This window comes from Alexandromys fortis, unplaced genomic scaffold (genome assembly GCF_014885135.2).
Source record: "Alexandromys fortis isolate MF-2015 unplaced genomic scaffold, M_Fortis_MF-2015_v1.1 scaffold_84, whole genome shotgun sequence".
NCBI classification, from domain to species: domain Eukaryota; kingdom Metazoa; phylum Chordata; class Mammalia; order Rodentia; family Cricetidae; genus Alexandromys; species Alexandromys fortis.
The window spans coordinates 2994944-3018568 of record NW_026068017.1 but is presented as its reverse complement, the minus strand read 5'-3'; the positions used below and the strand labels follow the sequence as shown (position 1 = coordinate 3018568).

Sequence of the window (23625 nt, the reverse complement as noted above, 5' to 3'; positions counted from 1 at the left end):
GTTTAAAGGCGCTAACATTTTTAAGATAATGTTAAACATTGTAGAATCATATATTACAAAGACCACAGATTAATATTTTGTTTTTGTATTATTATTTATCTGTGTGGGAGCATATGTTTCCTGACACATGTGTGGAGGTAAGAGACAACGTGTGAAATTGGGTTTCCTTCTTCTACCATGTGGTTTCAGGAAAAGCCCAGATCATCAGACGTAGTGGCAAGTGACCCCAAAAGCTGAGCTGTCTTGGTGGCCCAGGAACGCTTTTCACTTCCTTTTTTTGTTTGTTTGTTATGCCAGCACCACTTGTTAAATATGCTTTCTTTTTTTTTTATTTGATATTTTTTGCTTCTTTATCAAAGATCGGGTGTTCGAAGATGTCTGGATTGATATCCGGGTCTTCTGTTCGGTTCCATTGGTCCTCCTGTCTGTCCTTATGCCAATACTAGGCTGTTTTGGTACTGGAAACTACATCTTAAAATTAGGAGTTGTATTTTGTTCATACATCTAACCTGTGCCTTATTTGTGCCCAACATACAGAAGACCTTTATTTGACAAATGGTTGTTCAGTGATTATGTAAGGCAACAAAATGATTATTATGTTATGTGTGGCAAAATATATATAGTATGTGGTAGCTTTTTTTCTTTTGGGGTTCAAAGAATTATCTAAGTTGAAAATACGTGTTTTTTGTATTTCAGGAGCATTTAGACAGCACCCATGGGTCAGTCCATTCCTTAGATGCAGACTTGCTGTTACCATCTGGAGATCCATTCAGTAAATCGGACAATGACATGTTTAAAGATGGACTCCGGAGAGCTCAGTCTACAGACAGCTTGGGAACTTCAAGCTCATTGCAATCAAAAGCATTAGGCTATAACTACAAAGCAAAGTCTGCTGGAAACTTGGATGAGTCGGATTTTGGACCACTGGTTGGCGCAGATTCTGTGTCTGAGAACTTTGATACTGTGTCCCTTGGGTCACTGCAGATGCCAAGTGGATTTATGTTAACCAAAGATCAAGAAAGAGCAATTAAGGCAATGACGCCTGAACAGGAGGAGACAGCATCCCTCCTCTCGAGCGTCACCCAAGGTATGGAGAGTGCATATGTGTCTCCCAGTGGTTACCGCTTAGTGAGTGAGACCGAGTGGAATCTCCTGCAGAAAGAGGTGAGTTTTTCTGACTTTGTTTCTTTTGTTCTCTTTTTGTTTTGAGACAGTTTCGTGTAGCTCAAACTAGCCTCCAGTTTATTATACAGTGACGATGACCTTGAAATTCAGAGGTGACTCTTGATCTTCCTCCTGCATCTCTCCAGTGCTGGGATTATAGGTGTGTGCTACCAAAGCTTGCTCTCTCTGGCACTCTGAGGGGTTAGGTAACCTTGGTATTCAATATTGTGTAGATCGTTCATGGAGTCAGTGCAGGCATGTGCTGCCAGCAAGTATGTGTTAGCACATACCCAGCCTTTGTCAAAGCTGCTTTGTGTCTTCTATATTGACAGTGACAGAAAGCTGACTAGCCAGTGAGGTTAACAAGCATCATCATTAGAACAGCCTAAATTTGAGCTTTTGGTTTACTGAAGCTAAGCATATGCCATGATTCACTTACTCATTTTTCCTTTAGTTCTAAAATGCTAAAGTGGTTGAGCACCTGATACAGAGAATGGGTTTAAGGAGGGTTGGGAAACCTGGGTGAGAAAAAAAGGCAGCCTTGATTAAGGGTACTTTTCCTTAAAGTATTTCCAAACTTAGAATATGAGGTGTTAAGAATGTAAATTGTGCCAGACAGGTGGTGGCACACACCTTTAATCCCAGCACTGGAGAGGCAGGAGGATCTCTTTGATTTCAAGGCCAGCCTGGTCTACAGAGCAAGTTCCAGGATAGCCATAGCTACACAGAGAAACCCTGTCTTGGAGGTAAAAAGATGTAAGTTGTATTTGAAAATGCTTTGCAGACTTCCAAGCCTTTTCACAGACCTCATCTCTTTGACCTTTAGGATTATAATGAGGCAATCAGGTTATAACTGTCCCCAGTTAAAATGAAGAAACTGGCTCAGAAAAATCAAGTAAAACTTGGGTTAGAATCTAGGTTTCCGACATTAGTCCTTTCCCTTACTCAGGGCTACTTCTCACTCGGTGAGTAAGTGGAGCAGCCTGCTAAACCTCAGTAAACTGTGGTCCTTGAACAGGACCTATAAAGAGCCTGCAGCTTACTGGTGCCTTACCCAGTGAGTCACTGGGGCTGGTGATGGCGGTGAATTGGCACTGCCTTTCTTTCCTTCTTCCCGTTGGTTAGACAGCATTGAGTGCATGGGTAGCACCTTTGCTTGTTTTGTGTGTTCTTCAAATCTGGTGTCTTGTGGCCCTTGGTGCTATGTTGTATCCCTTGTTTTCCTACCGTAGTTGTACTGGAGGTTATGACTTGGATATTACTCTGTATTATAATTTCTTCCTGTAAATCTCTGAAGTGTTTGCTCTGTGCTGTTCACTGAGGAACATTGGTAAGAGTGTGCATTTGTTCCTTGAGTATGAGACATAGAATGTTTTTGTTCTGCCTGATAAGTGGTAATTTTGGTGCCCTTCAGGTACATAATGCTGGAAATAAGCTTGGTAGACGTTGTGATATGTGTTCCAATTATGAAAAACAGTTACAAGGAATTCAGATTCAGGAAGCTGAAACAAGAGACCAGGTGAGTTTCATTAGAGGCACAGAGTTGTCTTTTTTTCCCCCCTTTTCCTATCTGGTTTATGAAGTGTATCTATTTGGTTATGGAATAATCTAGCACATAGTGAAAGCCCAATAGGACTCTGGGTATCCAGGCTTCATTAGCATGCCAACACCATATCAGCCAACTCAGCTAACTTTGTTAGCTCTGAGATGCTAACAGCACCTTAGCTCTTTCCTCTGCACCCTGTTGCCCAGAGCACATACACCTAAACTTGATGCTGGCCTGATCTCACCCTCACAGTGTAAGGTACAGAGATTAGGAAGGTAAGATTTATTGTGGTCTCTAGATGTCATGGTGACCAGAATTTGGACTCTTTGCTTACTCCCTATTTGTAATTTGTTGACTTGATTAATGATAATTCATAGGGCACAGATGTTAAGCTTCCACAGGACTGCTGACTTTGAGGGTAAAGTTCTTTTCCAAATACAGAATAGAATAGTACGACATTGGTAACAATATAGAATTTAACAAGAGTAGGCCTTGTGAAAGCATGTCAGGAAAAGATAATATTTTTCTGTGGTTGTTATGAAGATCATTTATTGCCTTTGCCATGAGACCTTGAAGGAGGTTAGAATGATGATCTCATTTTTCAAATGTCACTGGTATTCAGTTCATCTGTAGTCTTTTTTTTTTTTAACTGATAGTTTACTTGTGAATTTTCAAGCTACTTATAAAACTAAGATCCTATATTGGCCTCTGCTAGCCTGATGTGGAAAAGGGCTGTCTCGGATTCCTTAGTTATTTCTGTAGACTTCTGTTGATGCTTCTTGCGTGTCTGGTGTTTTGCTGGATCCTAGTAATTCAGATAGAACTAAAAGATAAAGGTTTTGGCCCTAAGGAACTTTCAGCATTACAAACTAAAATACAAGTTCAATATAGTTCATTCCTAAAGATGACTATCTAGACTAGAGGACTATGTGCAGCTTAGCTGTAGGCTTGGGAAAGGCAGCCTTTGTCTTGTTTGCTTTAGAGCCTGCTTTCAAATTAAGAGAAGAAACTAGGGGAGGAGAAAGTATATTCAAGGAGGAGAAGTGTACAGAGTCATGAGAGAGAACATGTTCCAGGACACGTCACTGGTATGGGAGTTTATAAGCTAGTGGGAGAAGGAGCTGCAAAGAAGGCCAGGGAGACCAGTGAGGAGAGGGGATTGAGTTTAAGCCTAGCAACTTTGGAGGAAAATTGTTATAACTTCACTTTTATAAAATTTATAGGGTTCATGAGACTTGAAGATCAGAGGCAGGGGATAAAGTAGACAGGGAGGCCTTTTCTAGATCCTAGAGGGCCTAGCAAAAAAGAGGTTTTCAAATGAGATTATGCATGGGAAAAGCTGTTGCTAACTGTAGAGCATAGTGTAGCTCTTGAGGTCATTCGTTTCTTTCTGAATTGACAAGTGTATGACACTTCTCAAAAAAATATTTGGAGTTATTTATTTTTAATTTAGAAAAAGTTGTGGGCTGTGGGTATAGCACGGCAGTAGAGCCATTCATTACTAGAGTGCATGAGGCCCTAGAATTAACTCCTAGTGCCTCTGTAAAAAAAAAAAAAAAAAAAAAAACCAGCAGGGATGAAGAGATGGCTCAGAGGTTAAGAGCACTGGCTGCTTTTCCAGAGGTCCTGAGTTCAATTCCCAGCCATCTGTAATGAGATCTGGTGCCCTCTTCTGGTGTGCAGGTGTACATGCAGGCAGAACACTACATAATAAATAAGTATTTTAAAAATCTCAACTGCTTCCTTCTTGTTGACTTTTTAAAATATATAGGTGAAAAAGCTGCAAGTCATGCTAAGGCAAGCCAATGACCAGCTAGAGAAGACAATGAAAGAGAAACAGGAGCTAGAGGACTTTATCAAACAGAGCACTGAGGACTCAAGCCACCAGGTGAGTGATGCATGAGAGATAACTAGCGTGTTATAAAATTTAAAAATTCAAAAAGTATAGTTATTTTATTTCTTTTGCTTTGAAGATTTGGTGGTTTTATTTTCTCTTGATAAAAGGTTTTACTGATCTGTCTGTCTTTTAAAAAAGGATTTATTTATATTTTAAATGTGTATGAGTGTTTTGCCTGCATGTATGCATGTGTACCACATGCATGCGTGATCCCCTGGAAGGTCAGAAGAAGGGGTCAGATCCCCTGGAATTGGAGTTACATGGATAACTGTGAGCACCGTGTGGGTACTGGGACTCAAACTCAGGTCCTCTGCAAGAGCAGCATGTTTCTTAACTGCTGAGCCGTTTCTACAGCATCTTGTTATCTATTATTCAGGGTTTTTCTTTTGAAATAATCAGTTAATGTGTTTAATGCATTTCTAAGGGATTTGAGGGCTCCAACATTTCTTTTTTGTGTTTCCTTTGTTTTCCTTGGTGCACAAGAACCTCACTGACAAGAAGCCAGGACTTGATGGCTGGGACGGTAGCTCAGTTGGTACAGTGCTTGTCTAGTATTTATTAAACATTGACTTTGGTCCATAGCACTTTATAAACTAGGGGGTGATGGTACATACCTCTTATCTCATCTCTTGGGAGGTAGGGGCAAGAAGGTTAGAAGTTCAAGGCCATCCTTAGTTATGGAATTGGAGGCTAGTCTGGCTGTTTGAGACCTTGTCTCAAAAACCAAAACAAGGGCTGGCAAGATTGCTCAGTGAGTAAAGGTGTTTGCCACTGAGCTTGAGTTCAGTCCTGGTTCCTCCACCACCACCTGTTCTCCTCCTCTATTATAATTATTATAATTTTTGCCATTATTGAGACAGGGTCTCTCTACATGGCCCTGGCTGTACTGGAACTCATTCTATAGACCAGGGTGGCCTTGAACTCACAGAAATCAGCTCCAAAGTGCTGAGATTAAAGTCATGCATCGCCATGCCTGGCAAAAATTGTATCTAACTATACCACTATTTATCAGAACAGCATTTGAGAGATGCCTAGGTGTGTCTAGTTGTTGACAATGGGGAATTTTCTGTGAAGATTCTTACATGTCTGTTGGTGGGTACATGGGCAGACTTCTCTTGACACAGGGAGACATGGTGAGAGAGACTGGGAGGTGGTCTCATTGGCTTACCCTTCAGCTAGCTCTTCTAGCTGTCTTCCCCAGCCATTAGTTGTTCAAATATTTATGTGTAGTTAGACTTCTGTTCTTCTATATGCCTTTTTTTAATTTTATTTTTTTAAAAATACTTTTTCTTTATTCTTGAGACTTTCATAAATGTGTTTTCCATATTTTGTCTTTTGTTTCTTTAAGTCCATCTTTTAGTTCAGTTATTTTTCTTTAAATGTTTACTTCTCTGTAAAGCTATCCATTGCTTAGGTAATTGATTTTTTTCCATTTATTATTTAATATTGGCTATTAATTATTATCCCTAGTTCTCTGATAATTCCACATCTTGTCATTTAAGCCTTTGAATAAGGCGATTCAGTAGCTAATAGCTCATGTATCTGTACCACTGAAGACCTGTATCTACTGTCTGGTTTCTTACAAAGCCATTCCCTTGTGTATTTGTGTTAGATGTTGTATATTCTATAAAAATGAGTAATGAGGGGCTGGAGAGATGCCTCAGCAGTTAAGAGCACTGGGTTCTCTTCTAGATATTTCTGAGTTCAAATCCCAGCAACCACATGCTGGCTCACAACCAGCTGAAATGAGATCTGGTGCCTTCTTCTGTCTTGTAGATAGAACACTGTATACATAATAAATAAATAAATAAATCTAAAAAATGAATAATGAATGGGCTGGGGATGTAGCAAAGTGGGTAGAGTGCTTGCCTAGCATGCATGAGGCCCTTGGCTCATTCCTCTTACTACAGGTGTGGTGGTATAGCCTTCTAATACCAGTACTTGGGTGGTTGAGACAAAGCTGAAAGTTCAAGGGCATTTCCTTATGAGAGGCAGGTAACAAGTGATACTCACGGTCCTGCATCATTTTATGCAGTTACAGAAACTGAGATTGCATAAAGTTTTGAAGGTTAGATTATTTTAAAGTGTTCATTTTCCTAAGAATGTGGTCCTGTGGATCTGGTTTACCAGGTGTTCTCTTGGTGCATCTCGGTTTCTTTCTTTTGCCATCCTCGTTGGCTCTCAGATGCCCTGCTCTGCTCTGTGTCACAGCTGTTGTAGAATTGGTACTTTTAGAGAGTTGTTTCAGACACCGTGCCCCATACTCTGTATTAGTTGTCCAGTGTCTTCAAAGAGATGCAGTTTTGGGTCGGAGAAATGACTCCAGAAGTTAAGAGCACAGACTGCTCATGTAGAAGTCCTAAATTCAGTTCTCAGCATCCATGTCTGGCCACCGACAGTGGCCTCTAACTCCAGCTCTAGAGATCCGATGCACTCTTCTGGCTTTTGAAGATAGTGCACTCACATGCCCAAGTCCAAACTCAGACATACACATAGACACATAATTAAAAATACAACTAAAATCTTTTGAAAAGATACATTTTATATTTTTTTTTCAAAGATTTATTTACTATGTATACAGTGTTCTGTCTGCATGTATAGCTGCAGGCCAGAAGAGGGCACCAGATCTCATTACAGATGGTTGTGAGCCACCATGTGGTTGCTGGGAATTGAACTCAGGACCTCTGGAAGCACAGTCAGTGCTGTTAACCACTGAGCCATCTCTCCAGCCCTACATTTTATATTTTTATACAGTGTAATTGTCAGTAGTTTTGTTCACATCACTCTATATGTCATTATTAGAAACAAAATTTTTTTGCCTTTTTTCGTTGTTGTTTTTAATGTCTAGACAAAATTATTTCTATTAGTTTTTGTGTGTGAATGATCAGTTTTAATAATCCCTTCCCCAGGAATATTAACACTAATTCAGAACAGTTCAGAGTTGAGTGTTATTAATCTCTCTTTAGTACCTACCTTAGAAGATCGTAACCAACTCAGAAAAGATTCATTCATCCTTTCAAGGTGTGCTGGCTCTTTTCTTTCTCACCTTCCTTCATTTTAAAGATTACATTTATTTATTTGTGTGCACACACACGTGTCATACATGTATATATGTACGGCCATGGCACTTGTGTATTGATCACAGGACAGCTTGCAGGAGTCGGCTCTTTTTTCCCCCATTGCTTTCCCTTTGCTTAAGCCCCAGGCTTCTAGGTTTTTTTTTTTATATGTTTGTTTGTTTTTTTAACTTCTTAAAAATACATTCTTACCTAGGTCCTGTGGGTTCTCATCATTCCCAGAACCAATTGCTATTGTTTGTTGGTGTGAGTCGGCATGTGACTTAAGCTTCCCTGATGCCTTGGGGTACCCAGAAGTCTTGCCATATAGCAAGGGCACACATTGGTTGAGTGAAAAATGAGTGGTTGCCCTGGATTTTCTGTGGAGTAATGGGATGCAGCGCAGCTTCATACAGTGAATTTGTAACTGTTTGTTTTCATGTGTGCATCTTCTGTTCAGATATCTGCACTTGTCATAAGAGCTCAAGCCTCCGAGGGCTTACTTGAAGAGTTACAACAGAGCTTTTCTCAAGCAAAGAGGGATGTTCAGGAACAGATGGTAAGTCAGTGTTTGAAATTCTTTCTCAAAATTATCTTTAATATGACATTGCCTTGCTCAAAGTAGCTACGGTTATATACTCCAGGGCCTACAGAACATTTGTAATGCTAAAATAGTGTACAGACATCATTCCTTCTAAGCAGAGCTCATCCTACTCCATTTCATCTTTACCTTTCCTGACTCAGAAACCTAATCAGAGTAAACTGTGATAGACCAGTATTTAACTTTCAGTTTAAAGTGCAAGCTAAAAGGATAGAGATAATTGTCATCTTCAGCTCACACAGCTTTTGAATACTTGTGTGTTTTTCCTGGGCAGTTTGTTTATTTAGAATAACCTTATTAATTTCCCAGAATTTATATATTTGTTGTAGCTCTGGAGAGCTTTCAGGAGGTCATTAGATATGAGGGATGGAAGCAGAACTTGATGAGCAGCGGCCACCAGAAACCTTGTGTAGTTCTGAGGCTTGGGTCTCCTTTCCTGCTAGGCTGGCTGTATTGGATGACTCTGTATCTAATGGTCGGGGCAGAGTTGTTCTTTCTGGATACTACAGAGCTTTCATTTATCAAGTGCTTTCACGGGGACCACAGTTCTAAATATCAGAAGATTACAGGTGGGATGGTTGTATTTGTTTTTGATTGACATTCAACCAGTGCCTGAATGGCAACTCAGCCAGTCCTTGGACCCTATATATCTGGTCCATGGGAATCCTCAGATCTTAATTATGGATGGGAAGTTCACATTGTTTATTTAAGTAGAGAAGACAAAATCATAATTGTTAAATTCTGAAAAAGCTTCATGGAGTTGTTTCTCACATCTTTTTTCTTCTTTTTATCTTTTATAGCCCATTTGCCTCTGTGGAAGTTGATTCCATTAAAAATAGTGTGTATAGGGACATTGGAGAATTGATGGGATTCAGACTGAAACTTTTTGAGCATTTAATTTTCTCAAAATTATCATGAATGGTTCTTATGTTGTGAAAGAGGAACCTAGTGTCTTAGGCTCCTACAGAGTGACTGTGATAGGGCTTGGGCACCTTAACATTTCCCCCTTTGCATTTTTAGACGCTTCACGCTTGCAGAAAGTTGTGGAATTAACTTTTGAAAGACTGCCATTTCAGCTGAGAGAGCTCGCTATATAGGCCTGACATCTGACCCACAGTGGAAAGAGAGAACCTACTCCAGATGTGGTCCTCTGATCTCCGTACACATGGTTATTCATTAACTTATAAAAACAACACATAGACAGAAGGACCTCCCACACCATTTCCCCTTTTCTGTTTAAACAAAAAGGAAGGCTTTAACTTTAACATAGTAAAATTACCTATAACAAAACATATCAAATAAGAATTACAGTTATAATATTTATATTTACTTTCTCTTATCATAACTAAGGAAAACTATAATAACAACTATAAATTCTTCAACTCTATCAAAGACTCCAGAAGGATATAATATTAGCTAAGTAAACAGGAGGTGGATTGTAAGCAACTTCCAAAACTCTAGAATTGACAGAGATATCTCGCTGCCTTGACAGCCACCCAAAGTTCTTCTGTACCATTGGGGCATCCATCTTCAGTCTACAGCCCCATAGTATCCAGCAGACTTTTCCACGAAACAGGAAATTTCAAAGACAGTTCTGCCTATATTAGCAGTCACTTTCTTCTGTGTCCTGCAGAATGTCTGGCAGACTCTTTCATGAAGCAGCAACCGTGAAAGACCATCTCACCCTTAGACAAGTTCAGCAGTCATTTCTCTGCAGGTCCTGCATGTTCAGTTAAGCAGTCTAGGCAAGAGCAGTCGCTTGCCCAAATGGCTAGCAAACTCCATAAGGAGCCCTGTCGATGCCCGTCTTCCTCTTGCAGTAGATTGGTGCTGCCAGGAGCAAATGTGTCTCATTGTCATGATAAGTCCTAAATTCTTAAAACATTTTAAATGCCATATTTTGAATGTCTCTGAAAGATTTGAAAAATACCTATCTAATTGAAATATATCTCTATACATCTAGAAAATCTAACATGACTATAAGCTTGACTACTATAGATGAGTATCTATTAATTGATATTTCTTAATTATGTATTACATTTTTTAATGAGCTACATAAATACAGTACCTTAATCAAGATCAGAAATACATATAACAAAATTGACCTTAAATTTGTATCAATAAATCAAGATCCATATCGATGCACATTATTCATATCTATATCATACTTCCCTTTAAATGTAAATAGACATTTATAGACAATATATGGGAATATGGGCATAGTTTTTTCATATTGCTTCCTGGTGATTATTGGGCATAGTAATTTTTGGGGGGTGTTCATGGCAACCTTCGGAGGGGTCTTGTTACATCAATAAACCATACCAGTCTGGAAGCATTCCATATGTTCTCATCCTCTGTGAAAGCAAGAGAAGAGCCTCTTTTCCAAAGCAGCATATCCTTAGACCCAAATTTGGATGACATGATACCTTTATGATAGACATGTTGGTTTAGCTTAGCAGCCCATACAATGAATACAATGAAATGTTTCTCTGTACTTAGGTCATTCACAGCCAAAAAATTCAAAAATAACACAATAATATACATAATCCAGATTCTCTATAAATTTTCCATCTTTACATGGCTTATTTTTTTTACTCCTTTTAATCTATGACTGTCTATATTCTGTCTCTTCATATACTTTACCTTTTAAAAAAAATTATTTACTTCTTTTTATAACTGTCTATATTCTTTTTCTTCTCTTTCCCAAGCCTATACATTTATCCAACACTGTGACCTATTTAGAGGTCTTTTATGTCTGAATCTGTCCTACTGTGTATCTGTAATTCTTTACTGTCCAGGAGCACTTTTTTTTTTTTTAATTTTTCGAGACAGGGTTTCTCCGTAGCTTTTTTGGTTCCTGTCCTGGAACTAGCTCTTGTAGACCAGGCTGACCTCGAACTCACAGAGATCCGCCTGCCTCTGCCTCCCAAGAGCTGGGATTAAAGGCGTGCGCCACCACCGCCCGGCTTCAGGAGCACTTCTTAAAATGCTAAGCGCTTCTTAAAACCTTAAGCTGTGTCATTGCTAGGGAAAATATGGTATTACCTGCTTGCTCTGCACAGTCCAGCATGGCAGAGCTGCTCGCTAACCCCAAGAGCCATGTCCATTGCCCCGTCTCTAGGCACACAGCAGGTCCATGTCACCATTTAAGCAAGTCTGCTCACAGACCCCACTCAATTGACCTGTAGCCGGACCTCCAGAAAGAGTCAGAGTTCGCGCTAGTCAGCACGGCCCAGAAAGTAGGCATTTCAAAACAGTGCAGCTTTTTTGTCTGCTGCTGAGTCAGGAAAATCTCTTTTAAAGGAGCTGCAGCAAGCCACCAGGAAACAGCAAGAAGCTGTGTTAAGCCCGGCAGTGGTAGCGCATGCCTTTAATCCCAGCACTTCGGGAGGCAGAGGCAGGCAGATCACTGTGAGTTCGAGGCCAGCATGGTCTACAAGAGCTAGTGCCAGGACAGGCTTCAAAGCTACAGAGAAACCCTGCCTCGAAAAACTTAAAAAAAAAAAAAAGCTGTGCTAAACTCTGTATTTTTGTGTCTAGAATTCCTTTTTAAGCTTTCTCAGTTTTCAAGTGGATTTTAGTTCACCCACATTGGGCGCCAATTTGTTGGAGGAGGGAGCTTGTTGGTTCCCAGTTGCCCAGCTAGCTTAGACCTAAAACAATCACACAGAAACTGTATTATTTAATTCACTGCTTGGCCTATTATGTGTGCCGTTGTAGAATGCGTGCTAGGCTAGGTACAGATTGAGGTGATCATAAGGTACAACCAAATAGCCTCAAGAAAGTAAAGCCAATAATGTATAACCGAAGTTTGTATATGGCCTGCTCATCACCCACCTTGGGAGATATTCTTTAACTCTTTTGCTAATCTCTTCCTCCTACTTATGTGTCCTTCATCCGTGTATTGTTCACTAAGCAGCTTTTGTTATAGCACCATGTTGTAGTGAGGGTAGTTTTGGCTTTCACTAAACTTTTCTCTTCTACCACAAGCTTCTCCAGGGAATGTATCTTTGTCTTTGGACTCCTAATAGACAGAAAAATGCCTCCTTTCCAGTAGTGGGTGACAAATAAAGATGGCCTGAGAAAGTGATCTGCTTGTGTGTATATACATTTGTAACAAATGACTGAATATTAAAAATCAACAGAAAACTGGGCATGGTGGCATATGCCTTTAATCCCATCCCTGGTAAAGCAGAGTCAGGTAGATCTCTGAGTTCAAGACCAGCCTAGTTTATATTGTGAGTTCCAGGCCAATGAAGGCATGGATCCTCTGTGTTGGGTGGCGGTGAGGGAGTGGTGTAGAGGCTTGAGGCAGAATCTTATGTTGCTCAGGCTGACCTTTAATTTTCTATCCATCTGAGTCTTACTTGATCTCTGGATTCTATGCCTGGGCCTCCTGGGTGCTGGGACCATGTGCATCTTCAGAGAAACCCTAGATCCTTTTGAAGACATGTAGACTGAGGCTGCTCAGCTCTTCAGTTGCTCCTGGATGCTAATACTGTATGTGCAGTGGGTGTAAGGGAAGATGGAGGTACTGCCTTTTCCATTCTTCTGTGGAATACTTGTTCTGTGTGGTATAGATCTTGTTTGTGCCAGCCAATTCCATTGAGCTACAGAATCTGGTCCCACTGTGTTCTGGGAGACAAGAAGCTGAATGTTTTTGAATTGCTGGTAGGATCAGTATAGAATGAACTCCCATGCGTGTCTCATTGCCTGACTCTTGCTGAATTGATGGAAAGGCTATAAATAAAAAGAAAATGGGGTAGGCCTGCTGGAGTGTGAGATGGCTCTGCAGGGCAAGATGCTTGACCTTAATAAACATGGAACCCCAAAGAATGATCTCCACAAAGTTGTCCTGATCTTCACACATACATGCTGTGCCGCACACATATCCACAACAATAAATTTAATTTATGAGCTGTGTGTATGTTTTTAGAAGCCTTATATAGTTTTATTATATACCACCTCATCCTCAAATACCATTTTATTTGGCCTTGTTCTTTTCTGATGTGGTTATTACTAAACTGGATTTACCTTCCTAGCTGTGATTAGCATCTGTTTCTGTTTTAGGCGGTGCTGATGCAGTCACGTGAACAGGTTTCGGAAGAGCTGGTGAGGCTACAGAAAGACAATGACAGCCTCCAGGGAAAGCATAGCTTGCATGTGTCATTACAGCTAGCAGAAGACTTCATTCTCCCAGATACTGTGGAGGTAATGTATTTGCACATCATCAAAAACATACAAAAAGTTTACTTTTTAAAATGGTTGTAAATTTTTTTAAAAAAACTTTATTAATAAATTTCTTATGCCAAATACTTTCACTTTTAAAAATGTAATTCATTCTGTAGCATAGTGATACATGAAACCACATCAATCTGTTAAAGGGGTCTCAAGAATTTATTTAATTCTGTATCTCACTGATACAGAACAGATTAGATGCTGCTGTGATCCAGCTGCTGATCTAACCGCTCCTTCCTTTGGCCCTAACCACCGGAGCAAGCGAGCTAAGTCACGAATGCAGACAAGACCACATACTAGGGCTCATAACCCCCAAAAGCCATTAGCTAAAGGGATCAAAATCCTACAACAGCATAGTGATAGGTAAACGTCAATTTTAAAATTTGTCTTTGAAGTCTTGTCTGAGTATGTAGTACAGTTCTAGCCTCAAACTTGAGGTTCCTGCCGCTGTCCTCCCCAGTGCTGGGATTGCAGTTGTGTGCTGCCACGCTCCCCCGCTTGAGAGCATCGCTGTCTGGGTTGGAAAGATGGTTCAGTGGTTAAGAACACTGGCTGTTCTTCAGAGAACCTGAGTTTGATTTGTCTGTATGTCCAGTTCTAGGCACCACTTCTGTGTGTACTGACATACATGTAAGCAGAAATCCCATACACATTAAAGAAGAAACCCCAGATCTACCAACCAACCAAACAGAAATCTCTCCTTACGCTTCAGGAATTGTTTCTATTCCCCTTATTCCCAATTCCTTTTCTTTATTGGGAAGTTTCCTTTTTCCTTTTTTATTTTTGTCTCAGGAGCCCTTGTATTTTTAAATGTGCAGTGTCTAATTTCTAAGTCTGTTTTATCTGATGAAGACGGAGGAGAGTCACCTCCTGTGTCCTGGCTTTCCTCTGAAACAGCCTTCCTGTCAACCTGTGAAGGCATTCTCCTCTCCTGCCTAGCTTGCCATTTCTGCTTCAGATACAGCTTTAAGTGACTCCCACTCTGCAGCAGCTGCAGAGCATTTGCTACTAAATTACATAAAGACCAGCTGTCTAATGGTATGGGCTCTCCTCAAAGCTGTTGTCCATACATTCGGATTCAGTGTGAGGAGTTGCCTGAAGCCAGTGGCAGTGCCAATTAACAGCGTCTGTCTTTCACTTTCACTTTGAACAGGCATTTTAATAACTGCACAGACCATTGTTCCTGAGATAGGACTTTCCCCTGACCCTGTCGATTCTGGAGCCTCCTTACACTGAGGGCGCTTGTCTTCCAGTTCTCAAAGTGGCAGGCTTCTCTGTCCTTCTTAAGTGGATCCTTTGTCATTCTTCAACCCCACATTGGGCACCAAAATGTCGCGGCACAGGTGTGGATTCATGTGGGTCTGCTAAAAGAAAGCTCAGAGATAATTGAGAATGAACTTAGCCATTTGCGGCCGCAGAGCTCACCAACCTTGGTGAGCTGAAGCAACCATGTATGGCTGCTGCTGCTGCTGCTGCTGCTGCTGCTGTTGCTGCTGCTGTTTCTCTTCCTCCTCCTCCTCCTTTTTTTTTTTTTTTTTTTTTAAATCTGGGCTGGTGAGAAGCCTTAGTAGTAGGTAAGGGCTGCCTGCTGCCAAGACTGCCAGACAGAGTCCCTAGGACTCACATGTGCTGAAAGGAGGATGTCTCCTTATACGTGCCATAAGCCAGGGTCTGTACACTCGTGTATAAACATAAAATAATGAGTGAAAATTGTTGTTTAAAATTATTTTAAAATTAAGTATGAGTTGGTATAGTGACTTGGCCTTTTAAATCCCAACACTTGGGAGGCTGGGGCAGGAGGACTGCTGTGTGTCTGAGGCACTAATACTCCATAGTAAGGCCAGTCTGCACTACACGTGAGACTCTGTCTCAAATAAAAAATTCAAGTGAAACAAATTTATCTTTTATAAGTTTCTTGTAGTCTTGTCTTTCCCTAAATCCTATGAGAGGTACATTCTATGTAGCTTTCCTCTGTGCACATGTTAACATCACTACAGTGGTTTTGTTGGGTTTCACTTTTAAAGACGCAGTTGTTGATCATGCCCCATTACACAGGCTCGCCTAGGTCTACACTCTCAGGAATGCTCTTGATCCTTTCCTAACTGGTAACTACTGATACAGAAGACTTGGGAGACTTGTGCCTTTGTCATGAACTTTAAATGATGTCACCACCACCTTCATCTCTGGTAAAACTTTCCTTTTTTGCTGGAAAGTTTCTGTGTTCTGTTCTCTAGAGAATTTTTATTCCTAGATTTAAAAGCTTTCTAAGATGAACATGGTGGTGCTTGCCCAACACTCTAGAGACTTAAGGCAAGAGTTCATGAATCTGAAACTAGTCCTGGCCAGCTGGTGCAACATACATGAGCCCCATCCCCCAAGTCTAGGTAAATGTAATTAATTAGGAAGCTATTTGGGAATGCCAATTTGGGTTTGCTTTAGGATATGATTACATTTCTAGAAGATTTAAAGTTTTTTTTGGAAAAAAGCCAGTTGTGGTGGCATATGCTTGTAATCCCAGCACTTGGAGGCAAAGACAGGTAGAGTTCTGTGAGTTGAGGCCAGCCTCGCTCAACAAAACACACCAGTGGGAAGCATATAAGCTTGTCACCTCAGAAAGCCTTTCTTCGTGGGGTCAGTGGGCTATTACTTCCTGATACAGTACTTTGCCTAAGGAGATTTTCAGTGAGAGTTTGCCTGTGTGAACAAGTCAAATGTTCAATGTATTTTATCCTGAGTTTACACTTGTTTCTGAGTTTTTTTCTTTTTTTCTTCATAAAGTTATTCTTCCTAGTGAATTTGCGTGGAAAGTTACATAACTTTTTTTTCTGCACATAAAACAGCTTTGTGGGAAAAACGTAGTTCACAACCCAATTTTCCTGCCATGTTAGATGTTAATACAAAAACATGTGCTTTCAGAACACTGTGTGGTCAGCGACAGCCATGGTCTAAATATTTGAATCATGTGGAACAAATCTCCACTTTTTCTCACCTTCACAAATCCAGTAACCTCTGTGCACTGAATGCAGGTGCTCCGGGAACTGGTGTTAAAATACCGTGAGAATATCATTCATGTGCGGACAGCAGCAGACCACATGGAGGAGAAGCTGAAGGCTGAAATACTGTTCCTAAAAGAACAGATCCAAGCAGAACAGTGTTTAAAAGAAAACCTTGAAGAGACTCTACAGCTGGAAATAGAGAACTGCAAGGAGGAAATAGGTGAGAAGACAATGTCGCTTGGGGGCTGGGGGTGTAGCTTTGTTGGTATAGTCCTTGCCTGGGTACAGGACGACCAGAAGAAGTTCAAGGCTAGCCAGGACTGCAGGAGACCCTCTCTCAAAGAGCAAGCTAACAAACAGTAAATAACCCTGAGCATAACGCATGACTGTGGGTGTGGAGAGCAGGAGTATAGGAAAGAACACTCATCCTGGGTGTTCAGATGAACAGTGGCTGTGAATGCCCTCCTCCACATTCTTTCGGAGCTCTGATGCTAATGGAGCCAGATGGGCAGCATTTCCTTACAGAACTTTATTGCTAACAACATTGCTTTCTTACAGTTAGGTATGGACACTAGGTAGAAATTTAGGTTGCCACAAAGTATGCCTGTGTAGTTGACCTTTCCCTGAGCTTGGTTATAAGGTCAGTTCTCCGGGACAGTTTGAGAGAGAGCACTTTCCTCTATAGTGTATCTCTGACTTTGGGGACATTTTAAGGGGAAAAATGATGAAAATAATAAATGATTGCTAATATTTCTCCCTTTTGTCCTAGCTTCCATTTCTAGTCTAAAAGCTGAATTAGAAAGAATAAAGGTTGAAAAGGGACAGGTGAGTCACAAGTTTAAAATTAATTCTGTCAACATGCTGGTTGCTTATTAAATCCTGTGCTAGAACAAAGCAATGAAGATAGCTGAGGCATAGTTCCTGCTTTCCAGAGACTTCTGCCCGTGGGAACAGAATGGGCAGGCTGGCGTGGTCCTCTGTGGCTGATGCTCGTGGTGATGGGCACAGTATAGATGCAGAGGGACCTCAGCCTGGCGTGGTCCTCCGTGGCTGATGCTTGTGGTGATTTGTCCTGAGCTATGTCTCTTGCATTCTTCACACTAGCTCTTTAGTCGCTTTCATCTCAGCCTTCACTGCTCAGTCATTAGCTTGTAGCCCCCTCCTACTTATTATCAGCCTTCTCTGAGATAAAATGATGACCTGTTTCTCACCATAGTGTAATGCTGATAGGTGCTTTCACTGGCCTCTGTGTTCTCTAGCCTTGAACGTCCTCTTGATTGATCTTCCCTTTGTGTACATAATTGCCCAGCTGTTTCCCATTAAGAGGGAAAAAATGATATGGATGTGGGATACACATCTGTAATCCTAGCACTCAAGAAGCTGAGGATTTAAGTTTGAGGCCAGCCTGTGGTACATAGGAAGATGGCCTTTCAAAAGAAAAAACAAAACAAAACAGTTTCTCCTTAAATTATACTACTCTGCTAAGTCATTGTTTTTCCAAAGTTCTTGAAAGAGTGCTGCCCTCCACCTGACCTCCCAGCAGTCTCTCCCACAGTCAGCCTTTGTTTCCCTGTACTGGAGGTCTCTAGGGCACACTAGACCTGGAGTGTAGCTCAGGAGAAGAGCGCTTTCCTAGCACAGAAAAAGAAAATGCCAGGCTCATGTGCTGCATTGTTCCTCCCTGCCAGTTTGGGTTCAGACTTTACTTTTTACTTTTTTTGGTGGTTCTGGGAATTGAATTCATTTGTATGCTATTCATTTGTAGCTCTGTCCCCCAGTTCTGAGATGTGACTTTTCATTGGCCTGTTGTCACAGCCTGACTTGTTTCCTAAGAGACCTCTGGGCTGGAGCCGGTTCCAGTTCCTCTCTGTATTGAAGCCAGGCTGTCTCAGTCTTTTTGAAGTCTTGAGCAGTTGAGGACAAGTCCTTAGTGCAGAGGTCTCTCACAGTCCCACGCTGCTGCAGGCGGCCAGAGCTCACCGTCCTTGGGCAGGGCAGCCATTCTGTTTGTAGACCATCTCTTTACCTTGCCACCCTTTCCTTCCCCTGGGGAAATGTTAATCCATGCTGGCAGCGCAGAGAGGAAACAGGAAAAGCTCAGGTCCAAGGCCTGCCTCGGCTGCAGAGCTCAAAACCAGCCTGAACAACAACAAAAGCAAGATCCTGTTTCCAAAGGGGGTGGAGATGAGTGAGGCGTGTTTGCCTAGCCTCTGAGACCCAGGTTCAATCCCCAGTACTAAAAGTAAAGGTCAGCCATCATCTTTTCTAGAAGATACTCTCTAAATTTTCTCCCTGAATTAAATGCTGCTCCCTTTATGTTGATATGCATTAGTTATTTCCCTGTCTGTTTCTCCTGACCTCTCAGTTTCAGGCCTTAGAATTAGAATGATAGATACCTAATACGGAGGTAAAGACCAGGTTTGCAAGAACAAAAAGAATCTATACTCTGAAGCTTTAGAAGAGCATTCCAGGCACAGCCAAGAGCAAACCTGAGTACTCTGGGTTGCAGACACCTCTCAATAGTGCTGCGAGACCTTCAAAATCTCTGTGTGTTTCAGTTTTCCCTGTTGATTCCCTTTTCACAGTTGGAATCTACATTAAGAGAGAAGTCACAACAACTTGAGAGTCTCCAAGAAATAAAGGTTAATTTAGAGGAACAGTTGAAGAAGGAAACTGCTGCTAAGGTAATTATGTTTATTGGTCATTTCATTTAAAAAACAAGGCTCAGGTATGGCAGCGCAGACCTTTAATCCTAGCACTAGGAAGGCAGAGGTGGGTAGATCTCTGTGAGTTCAAGGCCAATCTGTTCTACCTAGTGAGGCCCTTTCTGAAGCAAACAAAAATTACAAAAAACAAAGGGGCTAGAGAGATGGCTTAGTGGTTAAGAGCACTGGCTACTTTTGCACCGGACTAGCGTTCAGTTCTCGGCACACAGTGGTGGCTCACAACAGTTTGTAATTCCACTTCCAGATTTGATATACCTTTTTGGTGCACACATTGCGTACATACCCATATACAAACAACCACTTATATGTACAAAGTGCAATAAACACATATTGAGCCTAACTTGTGATGTGGGAGTGTCATATCAATCTGTTGATTTCATTGGTTAAGCAATAAAGAAACTGCTGGCCCTGATAGGTTAAAAGGATAGGTGGGAGAGTAAACAGGAGGAAGAGGAAGTGAGGTCAGACTCTGCTCTGCTTCCGGACAGACTCGACAGTTCTGCTGGAACAGAGACGCCATGCTCAGCTCTCCCAGGCAACTCCAACCCAGAATGGACATAGGCTAGAATCTTCCCGGTAAGCGCACCTTGGGGTGCTTACACACATCATTAGAAATGGACTAGTCCAGGTGCGAGAATTAGCCTGTAAGGGCTAGAGTTCATGGGCCAAGCAGTTCTTAAATGAACACAGTTTGTGTGCTGTTATTTCGGGCATGAGCTAGCCAAGCGGCCGGGGTGTTGGGGATGCAGCTGCTGGAAGCATTTCTCTGAGCTGGGTGTAGGCGTGCCTGCAGTTCCTGTTACTGGAGGCCAAGGCAGGAAGACTGCTAGTTCAGAGGCCTTAAAAAGGCTACCAGGTAGGCTTAAGGCCAGCTTTGGCAACTTAGTTGAAGTGTTTATTTTTTAAAAAAATAAAAATAAAAATTGAAAAGGTGTAAAAAAGGATGGAAAAGTGGAGTAGGGACTCGATATAGTCTAGTGGTAGACTGCTTGCCTAGCATGTGAGGTTCAGTCCCCAGAGATGGAAGGAGGAGGGACTGTTTGGAAAACGTTACTCCATTCCATCCCTGTATCAAATGTTAAGATTGCCTCGAAGCAGATTTCCAGATTATCTTGAGTTTGTATAGAATAAAAATGCACGTGGGTGCTTATTGCGGACATTGCCTAGACATGGTTTTAATGAGCTGTGTTGGTGGTCAGTAGATTCTTGTTTTTAGAAAAAGGCTCCCATGATTTTCAATAAGGAAGGCTGGAGGTGGCTGAGGCTGAATGGCCCATATTAATTCAGTGTTTGATCCTAGTAATTGTCAGAGGAAATTCCCTTTTAAGTCTCTGTCCATGTTACTATGACAGCTGTTGATCTTTGAATATATTTCTTATCCTGGTTTCATACCTAGAGCAAGTAACCTACCCAACTGGCACTGTTGCCCTATGGAAAGAGAGACTGGGTTGAGGAAACAGATCAGCAAGTAGAGGTGCTTACTGCCAAGCTGGAAAACTGGCGTTTGATCCTTGGGGCTCACATAGTGGGAGGAGAGAACCAGCTCTCTCCTAAGGTTGTCCTTCTGATTGTCCTCTGTGAGTGCTTCCCTAGCCACCCTACTCCACACACAAATGTAAAAGTGGTACTGGGAGTGGGGATAAAGCTCAGCTGGTAGAGCGTTTGCCTGGCACCGTAGAAAACTGGGTGTGTTGGCACAATCTGTAATCTCACAAGAAAGATAGAGGTAGGCGGATCAGAGATTGAAGCTCATTTTCAGCTACAATAGAGCAGGTTCAGGGGCTAGTTTGGGCTACAGGAGACCTTGTCTTAAATAAAGGTGGGAACCAGTGAGGCCAAGCCTGAGTTTAATCCCTGGGGCCCACATGGTGAAAAGAGAGCTGACTCCAGCAACTTGTCCTGTGACCACTTCTGTGCTGTAGCATGCACACACACACACACACACGCCCAATCAGTAGAAAAATAAAAATGTAATTAAAAAATATTAACAGGAAGGAATGTATGAGTTAGGGTGGTCAGGGTCATCACAAGGGAACTCAATTGGCTTGTTCATGGGAGCTCAGACTATGACAGTTAGGGAGCCTGCATAGAACCAGCCTAGGCCCTCTGCATATGTGATGGTCGTGTGGCTTGGTCTACTTGTGGGACTCCTAGCAGTGGGAGCGGGGCCTGTCCCTAACACTTTGGCTACCTTTGGGAACCTGGTCCTAATGCTGGGTTGCCCTGCCCAGCCTTAATGCTAGGAGAGGAGCTTAGTTCTACTTCAGTGTGATAGGCTGTGCTTTGTTGGCATCCATGGGAGGCCTGCTCCTCTGAACAGAGGTGGGGAGGGGGGCAGAGGAGAAGTGGGAAGAGTGAAAGCTGCAGTTGGGATGTAAAAAATGAAAAAAATTAATTAATAAAGATAAAAGATTACTGGTATATGGAGGCATCACTCAGGTCTCTGCTCTAGTAGTAGATATAGCTTAATGGTGCAGGGTGCTTGCCTAACAAGCTTTGGCCCTGGGTTCAATCCTTAGTATGAAAAAGAAAAAAGAACGGTTGACAAGTTCCCTGTAGTCAGTAACTAAATTTCCTAAGTAATTTTAGGAAATCTGGCTCTTTGGCATAATCTCCTCTCAAAACTTTTATTTTTTAGGCTACGGTTGAACAGCTCATGTTTGAAGAGAAGAACAAAGCTCAGAGGTTACAGACAGAATTAGATGTCAGTGAACAAGTCCAGAGAGATTTTGTAAAACTTTCTCAGACTCTTCAGGTGAGGTGTTTGGGGAACTGCCATGGCCTCTGCAGGAGGGGGCACCGGTGTAGCTGGAGATCTCTGATTGCCTCTGCCACTCCCTCGACGTCTTATCACTTAAGCACAAGCTTTTCCTTTCCCTTCTACCTTGCCAATTTCTGCCTTAAGTATAAGTGGGGTAGGTATTGGAGGGGGCACTGGAGGGGCAGGATACCAATCTGTTATATAGATTGATGAATTTTAAGAGTGTGGGGATTTTTTTCTTCCTCTTTTCTTCGAAGAGCGTAATCTGGTGAATTGATCTGCTGCATGTCGACTAGAATGGTTAAAGTAGAGGGAACATAGGTAGGCATCACTTGCTCTCATCGCCACATTGTTTCTCCAGGTGCAGTTAGAGAGGATCCGGCAAGCAGACTCCTTGGAGAGAATCCGGGCAATTCTGAATGATACCAAATTGACAGACATTAACCAGCTCCCTGAGACATGACACCCTGATAGCAGGATTGTAACCTGCATTTTGGGTTTTTAACTCATCTTTAGAATAACATTATTATTTAACTCTTAATGGAAGACGTCACAGCAAAAGGAAGACTGGAGAAATGCAGGTCTGGAGAAGGCTGCTGTGCGCAGGGACAGCCAGCAGATGTTTCAGAGGGAACACTAACAGGACACCGGACTCGATTCCAACAGGTGTGGGATCAGATTGGTGCCAGAAAAGTGCTGTTTCCTTGCCTGCTTTCTCCAACGTGGATTCCGGAACACATTTCCTGACATGAAAGCAACTTCCCCATAGTGTTTGGAATTACGTTTTCAGTTCATACAAACTGGGAGAGAAGGTTTTTTCTTTTCTGTTTTCTAGGGCTCATCAGTAGCAGTGTTCAGCTAGCAGAGAGGTGTAGTGTGCTGTATGAGTATTTTATATTAAAATATGAAGTGTGAGAGCAGGCCATTGGCTATTGACTGTATTTCCCTCACTCAGTGCATATTTTTTCTTTCTACCATTTTATCTTCATTGGAGGACCTTAAATGCTACTGAAACTTGCCTGAGAATTATAGGACCATGGCAAACAAAGAATTCAACAAAATTAGGAGAATCTGAATACTTGGCTGAGGCAATATATATATTGGAAGTTGAATTTAAAGGAAAAAAGCACAAGAAACCTTGGATGCACTTTCTCTGTACACCGGGATGAACTTCCTTGGCCCACAGGTACCATGGCAAAGGAGAACTGGCACCACCTACCTTTTCCAAGTGTTTTAGTTACTGGATCAGTGGAAAAAATATTAATAAAACAAGCTATGTCTGACATCTAGTACACATGTATAAATCTGCTTATTTTCAGCCTGCCTTAGGGGCGTACAAGTGTCACATTTAAAACGGTGATGGCTTACAGATCATTGTATGTTTGTTTTACAGTTTAGACCTGTGGTGTAAGTGAGCATGCTTACAGTGAAGCTGAGGAAACTTTAGTTTAGTATCTACTTCATTCTTGGAGTTGAAATTTCTTTCCTGTGTGGAGAAGCAAAGCACCCTGTGGAACAGGTTAATCCCAAACAGCTGTAAAGTGGTGCAGAACTCAGAAGGGTGCTTGTGTGCTACTCCCCAGCTGTAGGCTATATGAGAACACCGGTGGACAGTTAGCTATGCTATGTAACTCATGTGG

At 41.7% G+C, this 23625-nt stretch overlaps 1 protein-coding gene across 3 annotated transcripts in view; it reads left to right on the top strand.

Annotated features, from left to right (window-relative positions):
- Rabep1 (rabaptin, RAB GTPase binding effector protein 1) overlaps nucleotides 1–23277 on the top strand; it is an 83696-nt gene extending 60419 nt beyond the window's left edge. For all 3 annotated transcript variants that reach the window (XM_050162596.1, XM_050162595.1, XM_050162594.1), the window contains 10 exons: nucleotides 697–1164; nucleotides 2579–2683; nucleotides 4482–4598; nucleotides 8124–8222; nucleotides 13335–13475; nucleotides 16529–16718; nucleotides 17268–17323; nucleotides 19084–19182; nucleotides 21863–21979; nucleotides 22347–23277. In XM_050162596.1, the coding sequence (XP_050018553.1) occupies nucleotides 697–1164; nucleotides 2579–2683; nucleotides 4482–4598; nucleotides 8124–8222; nucleotides 13335–13475; nucleotides 16529–16718; nucleotides 17268–17323; nucleotides 19084–19182; nucleotides 21863–21979; nucleotides 22347–22448 (1494 nt within the window). In that variant the 3' untranslated portion in view covers nucleotides 22449–23277. The remainder of the gene's footprint in view (nucleotides 1–696; nucleotides 1165–2578; nucleotides 2684–4481; nucleotides 4599–8123; nucleotides 8223–13334; nucleotides 13476–16528; nucleotides 16719–17267; nucleotides 17324–19083; nucleotides 19183–21862; nucleotides 21980–22346) is intronic.
- The last annotated feature ends 348 nt before the right edge of the window (nucleotides 23278–23625 follow it).